General features: G+C 38.0%; 1 protein-coding gene across 3 annotated transcripts; it reads left to right on the top strand.

The window, feature by feature from the left end:
* The first annotated feature begins 3,654 nt into the window (after positions 1 to 3,654).
* acp1 (acid phosphatase 1) lies at positions 3,655 to 13,055 on the top strand. Of its 3 annotated transcripts, XM_044049228.1 has the most exons (7): positions 3,655 to 3,756; positions 4,587 to 4,660; positions 5,635 to 5,748; positions 5,818 to 5,931; positions 9,680 to 9,741; positions 10,552 to 10,657; positions 12,745 to 13,055. In XM_044049228.1, the coding sequence occupies exons 1-7, from the start codon at positions 3,714 to 3,716 to the stop codon at positions 12,820 to 12,822; spliced, it is 591 nt and encodes a 196-aa protein (XP_043905163.1). In that variant the 5' UTR covers positions 3,655 to 3,713; the 3' UTR covers positions 12,823 to 13,055. The 3 variants fall into 3 exon arrangements, with proteins under 3 accessions (XP_043905163.1, XP_043905165.1, XP_043905164.1); XM_044049230.1 differs by lacking the exon at positions 5,635 to 5,748; XM_044049229.1 differs by lacking the exon at positions 5,818 to 5,931.
* Positions 13,056 to 13,565: the final 510 nt, after the last annotated feature.

The following is a 13,565-nucleotide window of genomic DNA, read 5'->3' as shown; positions in this document are numbered from 1 at the left end:
ACTAATGAAGACAAATACAGATATTCAGTGAGCAAACTATTAACACTTACACTAAAAAAAGAAATGGCTGAGTGTAACCCCAACATAAGCATGGATGCTCAGGCACTGACAGGAGCAGCCACCTGTGTATGAGACACTACACTTTTTTTCATGACTCTGGTCTTCATGTGGTGTTTTTATCAAGTCGTAGTGTGGTGGTAGGGTTTGGCTTCCACGTGGAGACTGCATTCATAACATTTTGCTGAGAACACAAAAAGAGGGGGCCAGCAAATGTATTGAAATGAGATGACATCTTTTGGCAACAAATGTTTATGTTCTTTAAATTCAGAGCATGCAGAGGTTTTAGAGTGTTGATCAGAGGACGATTGTGGACGGGAACAAAGCTATTTTATTTTATGTCTCAGCAGCATTCTGTTCAGTGAAGTTTTATTATGATTCACTGTTTGGCCCAGACGAGGGTGTTGATCTTACAGCAGAGACAAGAGACAATGGACATGGTAATAAGGACATGAAAAAATAAAGACCAATTAATTGTTCTTCTCACTTGATTTGTGAGTTTTTCCAGGATTATGTCAATGTCCTCTCTGAAGAGCTCAGACAGCCAAACCAGAAACATTCCTTTTTTTTTTTCTATTGAATAGTGTGAATTATTGTCATTAGTGGGGAATTATAAAGGCTATGTATTTACCTCGAGGTATAGCCCATGGTGTAGTGGAAATGGAGGTTGACTTGTAACCGGAGCAAGGTAGGGTCAGGGAGGAAGAAAAATATGTCAAATCAAATATGTGGATCACTGAAAAAGCAGGTGTGGCGACCCCTAGAGATGGAGTACCGCAAAGAATACAAATGTATTTACTGTACCTCTATCTGTCTATAAATCATTAAACTTTAATTGTCTGCGATTGAGTAGTTTGTTCAACAGCATCTTAGGTGTGTGATAGGATGTACGATGTTCTCTGGGCCCATTTCTGGATCTTGATGGCCCTTTCTGATCCAGTGCTGGTGTTTATTGCAGTGGTCAGATATGGTTGATAAAAAGGGTATGCTGTAGTTTAGATTGTATCTATCAATCAATCGCTCTCTACACACAGCATGTGTCTTCTTGAGTTCAGCAAAATTTGTTAAGTCAAAAAGAACCTGTTGTTACGTACAAACACGAGCATGATGGTGGTCCTAAAGCAAAAATATCCACTGTCTCTCATGCCCGTCGGACACAGTGATGTCTGTCCTGCTGGGGTCAGTTATTTATTGTAGCGCTTCCAGTAGAATTACTCATTCTTAATCTTTTGTTTTTCTAGTACGAAGTGCGAAAAACGTCACCACTTATTTCCATCCACGTCAACAGGGTAGTTTAGGGATTAGCCTGCGCTGAATATAGGTGCTTTACTTGATCCTCCGCATCTGCGTCTCATTGTTGAAAGTAACAAGGTTTACCCCCGCCCTCAATCAGCATCACAGAACTCACAGACACAGAAACTCAATTAAACAGTTAGGATAAAAAAAACTGTTTTTTAAAATGTTTTTTTATGAAAACAGACACTAAGTCAAATGGTGATTTACTGGTCACATCATTTTTTTGTCAGCTGTTAAGAGACCTGCATGCCCCAGCACAGATTTTGTCTGCTTTCCGTCTCCAAACTTTTTATTTCTGTTCAGAAGGAATGGCCACCAGCACTTGAAAAGCAAGAGGTCAACACAGTGTATTCAGTCCTCACAGTTGCTGGACTTTATTCTCTTCAGTCTCTGCTAGTGCGGCAAAGCTTTGTTTGAGGCTTCTGAACGGCACTTAAGAACATCCTGAGAAAAAGTCTGCGGTATTTTTTTTTCTTCAGTTGGATCTCTACAGGTGTGACAAAACACTTCCTGTGTTTGCCTTTGTTTTGCCTTCCAGAAACCCAGATGTATGTCTGAGCATCATTAGGATGCTACGGTTACATTTACTCCAGAGGTGTTAAATGCTTTGTTTCTTTTCACATTTACTTTTCTTTTTACATTTGCTGGCATTGCAAACACCACAACCTGCTTATAAGACAAAACAATGGACAAGTGGAAGTAAAGTTAACACATCTGTGTAAACAGCTGTATTGTGATTGTGTGGTAAAGCTCTCATTCCATCTGGGTTCACAAACCCGGGTCTTTATGCTGCAAGGTAACAGTTCTAGCCACTTTGCCGCCATGTGATCCGTTTATGCGATAGTTATCACTTATATAAATTTTTGCATTCTAAGTTATCTTAGTGTTTAATTGTATTCTGAATTGTATTGCTGAAATTTTCCATAAATGTGAGACAATAGGTCATTGTAAAGAAAGAATGTAATGCCATGCAGCACTGTGTAATTACAAAAGTCATCTGTTTTGCTCCAGGATTTTCTCATGACCTGTGCAATTCCCATCCGGCCTCAGGAAATCACACCAGGAGTCTACACAAAAAGCAAACATAGCAACTTGAAATGTGCCGATTTGCCAGTATTGTTCTCTGACATCATAAGAAGTGTGGATTTCATCAATCATCAGTTTACACGTGTCTTCAACCCAGCTGTGTCTCTACGTCAACGGGTATCTTAGATGATAATCCTCCCTGTAACTTTAACTTTTGCTATCAACACTTCAAGGCCAAAGTTTACTAATCTGGTGATAAAATATAAGTGATTGTTACAGGCTGGTGAGCCAGATTTGCATGTGTTTCAGATCAGTGCAAATTTGTTCTTTCCTGTCAGGCAAACATATGTCTTTTTTTTATTTACCAAATACCTTGCAAGACCAAGCCATTGAAACAAGAACGAACCCATGCAGTTGACGAATATTAGCAAAATCAACCAAATTTGATATATATTTTTTTTCTTTCTGCATAATCCATATCACTACAGTGGACAGAGGGAAAACACAGGGAATCAAATTAATGATGGTTAAATTCCATTTTGCTGCCTCAGTTTCAGGGTGCATGCTGGATCACTGTCACAGAAATCCTGACTTACATAAACTGAACAGAGCTATTATGTTATCAGTAAGTGTATGTGTTTAAAACATGTTAAAATGTCTGTGGTGTACATCCCCCCACACCCAGTTACTGGTGCATTTACTTGTACTTCAATGTAAACAAGAATGCACCACATTTTATGAATGATGACATGGAGGATTAAATGAAAAATCTTATCTTCTAATTTTCTCGTGGCTCACAAGTAAAGATTATTTGAAGATTTTACATAGTATGTACTATGTCCAGTGATTTCCAGCAGGCTGTGCATTGAGAGACGCACAGTAATACTGTCCTCCACTTTAAGTTCTTTAAGGGAAGAATAGAATACCTCTTAAATCTTATTTTATTCCTTTAAACTTTAACCTTTAATGTTCGATTCATTTACACTTCAAGAAATGGGAAATTACAGTTTTTTAAATGTATTATCACAATAGCTGTAGTTATTATATCAGTAAATGTACATGTTGTGACCCTAGATCATTTTTAAGTTAGAAAATAAAACAATATGGAAAGTAATAAAATAAAGTAGCCGAAAGTAAATATACGGGAAGAACATTGTAGTACTACAGGAGAAACTTCCTTGACAAGACTGAAAAACAATCCATTATCCACATGTGTACTACCGACTCTCCGAGTTGCAGTTCAGTCCCAGACCGAGAGAGGCAGCAACGCGCCGCATTGCCGGAAACTAGACGGAGAAGACGAAGGAAACGAGGACAGCAAGATCCGCATCAACATGGCAGGCAGTAATAAGAAGTCTGTTTTGTTTGTTTGCCTGGGTAAGAAGCTGGTTTTAACCAATTACAAACTAAATTATCTATAACTATGTATAACATGTGTTTACAGTTCAAGGGTGTATTATTTTGTTATAATATAATCGAGTTGCGTTTCTCTTAACCGAAATGCGACTGACTTCCGCAAGTCAGTCGAATGAATGAATGTATGAATGACCTTTCGTAAAATATCGTTATTGTTTGATATTGTCTAGTGTGATAGTAGCACAAGCTACATTGTGTTTTTTTGTGAAAACTCAGAGTCACAGTTCATTGATGTCTTGTTACGCAGTTTTGTAAATGTCGCCCGGTTTATGTCAGCAGTCGGTTTACGGCAGATCAAAGTACATCCTGGAGGCTGGCAACTTCCCTGACTCACTAAAACAAAACACAGAGAAAACATGAATTAGTTAGCATTATTGCAGGTGTTTTCTCTGAGGTCAACAAAAACACCTCAAAACAAGCTCAGCAAAATAATGCTGAGGCGACAGACACAAAGAAATTTAACGTAACTTAAGTAAGACTGTTGATTAATGAAAAGAAATAAGAACACATTGTTCCTTGTCTTCCATAGGTAGTAAAATGTTACATTAGATATCACATGTCATTGTGTTAAATTAACATGAGTGTTAAATGTTAATGCAGTATTACTACTGAATGTGTGTATATATTTATATATATGTATGTGTATATGTATTATATTTTTTATCAGATCTAATGTGTAATGTGGCAGAACATAAACTAAGCGAATATGACACGTATATTGTGTATTGTAGGTGAATACCTGGTGTTTAAATGTTTAAAAATGTAAAAACTTGTCTGTGGCTTTGAAACAGGGAATATCTGCAGATCCCCCATCGCTGAAGCCGTCTTCAAGAAGATGGCAACAGATGCAGGCGTTGTTCATGAGGTAGTCACGTTATTATATTATTATTACATTGTGAAATACATGCACAAACCTTTTTCCTTGAAGTATGTTATTTAGTACAGCTATTAAATTAGCAACAGAAATAATAGTGTTGAGCACACAATAGAAACACTTAACAGTCAGAGCAGCTTTACAGGTTTTGTTTTTTATCTTCACTGGCAAGAAAATGAAAAGTGAGCCCTCATAAAGCATCAACGCACTGTGCTGACGCAAGTAACACTTTCATAAAAGTTTGCTGATGCTTTAGCTCAGATTTGTGCCTTGTTTGAACTGTGTATGATGTTGTTCCATAGCAGCTCCACTGAGTTATTGTCTGGGCTTTAACTGGTTCACTGAAAAGGCAGACTCCACTTGTGCCATAAGCCATAAGCCACCAGATTCACATACAATTAATTCAAAATGATGCAAATATTTGTGCGTGCAATAGATCATTTCTATAAAATGGTTCCTGCTTGTTCTTGCCACTACGTTTACATACAGTACATAATTAATCAAAGCAGGCCTGAGCAATATGCTCAGAAAGGTTATCGCAATAAACATTTTCAAACGTTTGATATTGATAGTTATAATAGTACGTGTAAGCTGGTAAAATACTTGTTTTTGTGACTGCATGTCTTATACCTCAAGATACATTAGTGCAATGCATAAGCATTAATATATGTTGAAACATTACACCAATAAATATTAGTCAATTATTTCACAGCCCTTAATCAAACCATACTTTTCTTGAGGTGATAAATAAATGAATGGTTATTGGTATTAAAGGTTGGCTGATGATCACTGTGATGTCATATTTATTGAGTGCCTGGTAATTTTCAGTATGTCATGGTTCCTACATGAAGTGCAGTTGAAGCTGTGAAGGACATTGCACAGTACTTTGATGTACTGTACAATGTCTGAACTTGAGTTGAACAGTTGAATCAGACTTCTTTTATTCTTCCCTGTGCTCTGACCAGTGGATAATAGACAGTGCTGCCACCTCCACCTATGAGTTAGGAAACCCTCCAGACTACCGTGGCCAAGCCTGCATGGAGAAGCATAATGTGCCAATGAGGCATATAGCCAGGCAGGTATGACCACCCGTCTCTATACTTGTTTACAGTAGTTAGCGCCCCCCTTTTTCCTCTCTGTTGTTGCAGTGGGTCATAGACAGTGGTGCCACATCTGACTGGAATACAGGCAACTCACCGGATGCCCGTGGTCTGGCTTGTCTCAGGAATCATGGCATTGAGACAAACCACAGGGCCCGACAGGTACAACCACATGTGTCATTGCTCTCCTCACATCACTGACATTGTGTATGAGTGAAGTTGGAAAACATTTTTTTTTTTGCTTTCTTTCCTTTTTTTTTCTTTTTGTTTTCTTTTCCTGCCAGTTTTCTGTTGCACCTTTGTCTTGTTACGTAATTAATTATTTTCATTGTAATTATAGCCTTGTATTTTACAGCCTTTTAAATTGCAACAGTGTGATATTAGTTACCGTGTCCTTCTTGTTTGTGCTCCTTGTGGTTTTGCCGTCACATTTTGACTGTTTTCATTTTGAATTTTGCACGCACCCCCTTATTGTGTTAGCACTGTTTGGACTTGCTTTTTACTTTTGCCTACTTTAACAGTATGATAAGCGATATGTGAATGCAGACTGTTCACCAGTTAAGCTGGTGTAGCCCAACCCTCAGATACAGTGACGTCTTGTGAGAGTTAGGTGAAGGTTTTATTGTAGCATGCAAGAGGAAGTGGAAATGTGGCCTTATCTGATGTTGATTTGGTGCATCCATACCTGTTCTTGGAGCCGTCTGTTTAGTGATCCGTCTGAGCATGGCCTTAGCTTCTGAGGACACAATCCTAGGGTTTAAGAGATCTCATGACTTGTTCCAAAAAAAAGAACCGGTTTGAATTTTCTTATTTGAGTTTTTCTTTAATGTGCTTTTATTTCTTTCCTTTTCAGTTCCTTATGTCTCAAAAGAATTCATATTTTTACCATGTACAAGTTATTTACTAGCTTTTTTTTAGGATTTCAGATCTTTCTGGCCAGTGTATTCGAACTCCACATTCTTTACATTTGGGCACAACACATTGTTGTTTAAATTTCCACCAGGAATGGCTGTAAATTTTTACTATAGGAATATAACTAGTTTTTTTCAGGTGATAATTGTATAAAGAAACATTTGTACAGCTGGTGTATATTTCATTTCAGAAATGGTTCAACACACAACAAAAACTTGCTAATGGCAAAGAGGACACATCCTGACAATTAGCTAGATGTGACAATTGATAGGACAAGTTAGGAATGTTTTGTTCACTGCCAGGTAAAATGAGACAATCTACAGTCTTAAAGGATTTAAATTGTTTGTTGCCTGACCAAATTGCTGCTGGTGTTTGTCGTTAAAATTCCTTGAAATAAATCTTAACGTCGGGATACATATTAATAAATACTCATAAAAACTATTGCTGCACCATCTTGTTCATATTTAGCATTCCAGCTCAGATTTCCCTCTTTGCTTGAAGCATAGCATACTCTTAATTAGTAAGGCAAACCCTTGCTGGCAAATGTTTGTGTTGGTACAGCAGATGATATGTATGTGATTCCTTCTCACCGCCAAGATCAATCTATAAATATGGTGGAAAGGGGATATGTTATTTTTCCAGTGGAGATTCCAGATCAGGTCTGCACACATTTGTAGTTTTGATTTGTCATCCATCTTTATCTCTTGTTGTATACTTGATTGTCTGTGAAGGACATTATGATCAGATTTAGGTCTACTTTGCTAAAATGATGGCATCTGTTTGAGGTGTGACACTGATGAAGCCAATCAATCACTGTATCACATTGCAGCATGTGTTCTAAATCCTGAAACGGGCCTGCTTTTACCCGAAGATGTTTGTCTGTGTAGGGCTTTAAACTGTTATAATGTGTTTTTATCCTCAGTGCAACTCCTACTCCCCTGTACACTTTCACACTCTCTTTATGTTTCCCTGAGAGATCTCACCCTATGCCTGAGAGCTCATCTAATCTCCTCAAAGCAGGGGAGAGGTTCAACCCTTGGCTTAAACCCAGCCAAATCCATACAATGAGCACTGACAAGCATTTCTCTCCCTCTTCTCCTTTATCACCACATGCATTTATGTCACTGGTGTTTGCTCCCATCCTCTATTTTTTCATTCTATCTATCTTTGTCCGTTTTGTCACCCAATTTATTTTGCCTGATTAAGTTTACTGAACCATTGGGACTGCCAGTTGTCAAGCCGAATTTCCAGGTGAAAAATGCTTGATTACAGATTTGATGGATTTTTGTTTTGTCCTGTGCCCAGCCAGACGTTAGATTTAGGACCAGTGTTTAGTGGCATCAAACTGCAACCAACTAAATGTCTTTGTCTAAATCATCCGTATCTAAATCTCTCATATAAGGATTTAGACAAAAATATAACTGAGGGTTGTCTTCAGGTAGCATAAAAAAGGAAAAGCCTTTCCTATTGAGCTTGTGTTTAATCTATTGATAAATATAACACATAAAACATTTATTACCTTTGTAAGAAAGTAGACATTTTAATATCAAACCTATGAGTAAATTATTTTTTAGTGAACTTCTGATAGATAGCCAGAGTTTTTGGTCTTTTTCCAACACCCTTACAAAACAGGTGAAATATTTGGCATTGATTATTTCTGACTATGGGCTATTTCCCATGGATCAATTGTCAATAAAAAAATAATGCTTTGAAAACACTGTTTCCCCATTAAGCATTTATTAGAAGTATATAGTGATAGTATTTAATGTAGGCGTTAGTGAAGTTGGAATAAAATAAAGCATCTCATTGAGAGGACCTGTCATTGTTGATGCATAATGTACTTTAATATGCACTCAAACATGATTATTATTTGCTGTTGTCTTTCAGTCTTTGACAATTTGTTTACTGAATCTAATCAATCGATTGGTTTGAGTCAAATAAGACAATTTGAGAACATCATCATTTTGAGGTTTGGGGAAACACCGATCTAATCGACATCAAAGTTTGACACTTTTTAGACCAAACCAACTAAATGATTGGGATTTATAAAGAAAATAAATTAACCGCTTTTGCACAAGAGCTGAGAAATCAACACCGTCTGCTGTGATTATCATCACCAGAGTTAACCACTGTGTGTGAGAGAAAGGGGCATGAGAGTGTTCAAATGAAAAATGCAATCATAGCCAGACACTAGGCATTTTACAACATAAAAGAGTCATAACAAACATCCGTTTACTCCACTGCTGGTAAATGAATGTCCATGATTGTCTCTCTGATTAAAAACATCTATAGTTAAACATCTGGAGCATTCAGGAGTTTTATTCATGTCTTTCTTTTGTTCTTCTCCTCTGTCATTTGTCCCTTGTTGCCCTCACTACTTTGGGGCATTCATTCAAATTGGCGCAGTGAACTCTTTGCACTACTCCCTTCTGCATCTTTCCAGATGTGTTACCTTTTGAGATTGCAGACCTGGGTAATTTGGCTACACCCATGGTTACTGTGGCAACAGCAAATGTGTTTTAACGCCAATAGTGTTTTCCCAGTCAACAAAAACAAAGTGGCATATCTGTTCACCACACAGCCAGACAACTTAATGCTCGTTGTACTTCAGATGGCCATAATTGGAACTGTGATCTGTTTTCATGCTGTGCACAGCTCAAATAGTTTTTCCACACAACAGCGGAGCAAAATGTCAGCTACCTTGCTGGTTAACAGCTCTTCATGGAACGGCGCACTGTGGCTGTGTCTTCTTGTTTCATTTACCCACTTTTAAAATTGACACACTGACAAAGAATGGCAAACACATTGTTCTGTCGGCTTTTGTAGACAAAAATGAAGTTGTTATTCAGCGGCACCAACCGATCAAAACCCATTGTGTGGGTCTTTGAGGTCTGATGACACATTTGCACAGCCACCTGTGGATCTTCGTGGTAAAGTGTTGAACTGTGTTTCTTCGCTAAGCCAAAAGTAATATTTGTCTTGTCTTCCCTACTTCCAGGTGACCAAGAATGATTTCACAAGCTTTGAATACATTCTCTGCATGGACGACAGTAATTTGAGGTACAGTATTTTATCTTGCTGCAGTGTTTGTTTTCCCAGAGTTTGGGTCACGGTGGGACACCCAGTTGCCGAAAACACTGGTGTCATGTGTTAAGTGTCTTTTCTTGTTGGTTAGTAGTTACCTTTTTTAGGGATCAAGGCTGGCGTCTTGACAGTGATTTGTGCTACTACCGCCACATACACACGAAAATGGTAGTAACATTGAACTACAGCTAACTTGAAGGTGAATGCCTCCCTTTAATGAGCAATATCCTTTCTTAAGCTCTTACCAAAGGTCATGGGTGGGGGTGGGGGGGAATTATTTTTTTTTTGCTACTTTGAACATTTAGGGATCATTTAGAAATCACATGCCCATGGCAGATCTGATCTGTAAGCAGCTTACTGAGTTCTTTGGATGCCTCGTCTATGCTCTTTGGGCAGTTTTTCCCCCTGTTTTCTCTCCCATAAATTTTTTTTCCCCTCCATAAGTGCTAAGCTGTCCAGACTGAGAAAATGAGACCTTGTCAAAGACAAAAGGCTAATATGTCCATGTTTAGTATTGTTTAACATAATGTCATCTTTTGTATTTTTTAGTGAATATTATTGTTCAAAAGCTGTGCTTTGCTAGGAAGTTTAAAAGGTGACAACAGCATTAGGGAAAATGGAGAAGTCACTCTTTTTCTTTTGAGAACAGGATAAAAAAAAAATTACATTTGACATTGCTTTGTTCCCTCCCTGTTTTTTCAGTCCAGACAACATGTGTTGCATCCTTGTGTTTATTTCCTTGTTGTGCGCTCTCATGAAGTAATGCGCTGTTGCTCGCCTTCACAGAGACTTGAAAAGCAAAGCGAGCGCCGTGAAAAACTCCTCAGCCAAGATTGAGCTTCTTGGTTTATATGATCCTCAGAACCAGAGGATCATCGAAGACCCGTACTATGTAAGTATTCGAGTTAAATACTCATGCCGATTTCATTTAAGCATAATAAATAAGACTTCCCCGTGTTAACAATTGGGACAATTGATTGAGTATTGTTGTTTGCGGCATTATTGTCCAGTGGAACGAGTTAAAAGAAATTGAATGAGTTTGGAAATTCACAGGCCAATAAATAAACATTTTCTCAGCATTTTTACCCCAAATTGATTATTGTGCACGTAAATAACAAAACCAGTTCTCAAACTCGGCTCTTGTTCTGATCTCGTGTTCTTTTATAATCCTGAACCTATGTGGTTTATTCTGAGTTTGTGTGTGTGTGAGAGCAGTGGGTTCACACACTCCTTTGACAGTGTCCGTTTAATTTCTGACAGAAAGAACAATCGTCTGACACGTGGAGCAATTAAATAAATCTAAATATTTAGTTACATCTGACACTTAAAATAAGCCCACGTAATGCATTTTATAAATAAGGAAGCTACAGCACAGACTATAACAGCTGAAAAGGTACCTACACTAATGGACAATAGGGAAATTTACAACTGAAAATAAAAGAAGTTCCACATTTATGTCAGGTTAAGAAATGAATAAGAATAAATGTCAAATAATACATATTAACACACTGCAATTGTCAGCGTTACAGTTGTAAATCGTCCTGAATTTTGAGGTGAAAAAATGTGTTCCATTTTTTTCCAATTGATCATTTTTGACATGTGTTAAAAGATTTGAATGATTGTGACCTTTCAGACATAATTGTAACTTAAACCTTGCTAAATTATGATTTGAAGTGTGGAGTTATTCACCTGTGTCTGACCCCTTTTCACCTGAGAGCAATGGGAAGAGATCAGAGGGAAAAATATAGGAAAATAAGACGTAAAATATCACAAATCTTCGGGACGTCCAAGGAGAGGAGTTGTTGGAAGACTCATTGCTCAAAGTTGGAAACCAGTTGAGAACTTATGCTTTAATAACCTAAAACTATTTAATGGTCCATGGCCAATGTAGTCTGTCAATTACCTTTGGATATAACAAAATGCCATTTTCCCCAGTGGATATGCCAAATACTACTTGTACTGTCCGTATTCCAAAAATGGTTTTAAGGACATATAATAGATCAGGATATGTTACACAGTAGGCGGTGGAGTCACTTTAAGTTTATCCCAAGTCCATGATTGTGAACAGAGCACTTCACTCCGCAGGTGCTTGTGGTGGCTGAGGAGTAAATTCACTCTCCATAGGGAGCGATGGGATGAGTTCTAATGAAATAAACAGCAACACAACAAACCGACTGCACTGTAGCTGTAAAATGGCAGCAGTCGTTACTTGCTCACACAATTTCCGCCACCATGAATTTGTATCACGGCCCTGTCAGCCCTCAAAACATCACTAAAAGTAACTGTTATTTAATTCTGTTAATATGAATGGACAAGTGCATTTTCTGGTATCAAATAGTTGTTTTCCTTTCCACGTTCCATGGCTCAATCATTGCTGTTGTGCCTTACGTGATTTTTCTGCAGCCAAATGATTTGGAACCAGGTCCTTGGCTGCTGTTTATCATCTTATAGCTTTCGAGGAGGAACAGTGGAGGGGAGTAAATGAAAGTTTGATTAGTGATGATAAGATTTAACTCCACAAACTCTCCCATTTGTCTTCTCTTTTTTTTTATACAACTCGTATAAATTAATCGTTATGTTGCTCGAAAAGTATTCATTTCCTGTGTGGTCTACACGCAGAACGTTTGGATAGAGCTTTGCGCGTAATACTTCATTTTGCCTCTTTTGTCAAACCAGGATCCCAAGATGTAAGTCATCACATTAGGGATGTGGCTAGGGGAAGAGTTTGTGGTTGACCCCGGTTTGTGACTGTAGTCATTTGTGTTAGTTTGTCTTATGCTTTTGACTTTGAACTCCATGTTTCTGGAAACAATATAGGCATGACCGTAATGTCGATCACCGTGATGAAACAATTTCAAGCAATGATTTTTTTAATAATTTAATCAGTCAGATTAATGGGAGTGCCCTGATGATTCTAGTGTCAATGAAATTAATTTTTAATTTCACTTTTTTTTTTTTCCTTTATGTTTTATCTCTTAGGGAAGTGCCTCCGACTTTGAAAAGGTGTATGAGCAGTGTGTGCGCTGCTGCAGCGCTTTTCTGGAGAAAAACTCCTAACAACGTGTGACCTGAAAAGGGTCCTTCCCTGAGTGCATAGGATACACATAAATAATCCTCACATGAGCTTTGTGGTGTGTCGCACAAGCACTCGGCAATACTGACCCTGGTGTAGCTGTCAATGAAAGTACTTGTAGTCATAGTGTTGTATATGTTGCACAAACCGCACATTGTGTATGATGACAACACCTCTGCGTGGGCAAGTTTGATTTAATAAAATAAATTAAACAGAATAAGTTTTGTGATTTTTGTACATGTGAGAAGATATTAACACCTATGTTTGATTATGCTTTTCTTACAAATGAGACAAATCAGCAATCTTCCACCGCCACCGCTGCGAATGCGGATTACCCCTCTGTGTGTTTCAAACCGTGTTAGTTTCACTATGGTTGAGGTGGAACATTGAGAAAGGGCTGTAAAACACAGAACATGGGTGGAGTTAAAGGGGAAGATGAATCAAATGGTGACTGGAAAGTTTTTAAGGTGCTTTCCAAGACCTTAAATGTGAATGATGTGTGAGGCAGACGATGACTCGGTTATAAATGGGTGATACGTTCAGTGTGAGTTATGGCAAATTAGTACTTTGATTTAAGGTAACACAAGCAAGTGTGGAGCTAGTTCATCTTCCGTACGTTCTCACTTTGAAAGAAATTTAGCAGATGTTTGTGTCAAAATGGCAAACTGTATCTTTAAGGCTCCACCCAGCACTGGATGTCTAGCGTGCAGGGATCTGGTGATGCATA

This window comes from Solea senegalensis, linkage group LG17 (assembly GCF_019176455.1).
Source record: "Solea senegalensis isolate Sse05_10M linkage group LG17, IFAPA_SoseM_1, whole genome shotgun sequence".
Lineage (NCBI taxonomy): Eukaryota > Metazoa > Chordata > Actinopteri > Pleuronectiformes > Soleidae > Solea > Solea senegalensis.
Note: the sequence above shows the minus strand (reverse complement) of the source record. Positions and strands in the feature narration are given on the sequence as shown.

Coding starts and splice junctions, on each gene's coding strand:
- acp1 (XM_044049228.1), top strand. CDS start 3,714: ATGGCAGGCAGTAATAAGAAGTCTGTTTTGTTTGTTTGCCTGG. Junction 3,757..4,586: donor TGTTTTGTTTGTTTGCCTGG/GTAAGAAGCTGG, acceptor GCTTTGAAACAG/GGAATATCTGCAGATCCCCC. Junction 4,661..5,634: donor ATGCAGGCGTTGTTCATGAG/GTAGTCACGTTA, acceptor TGCTCTGACCAG/TGGATAATAGACAGTGCTGC.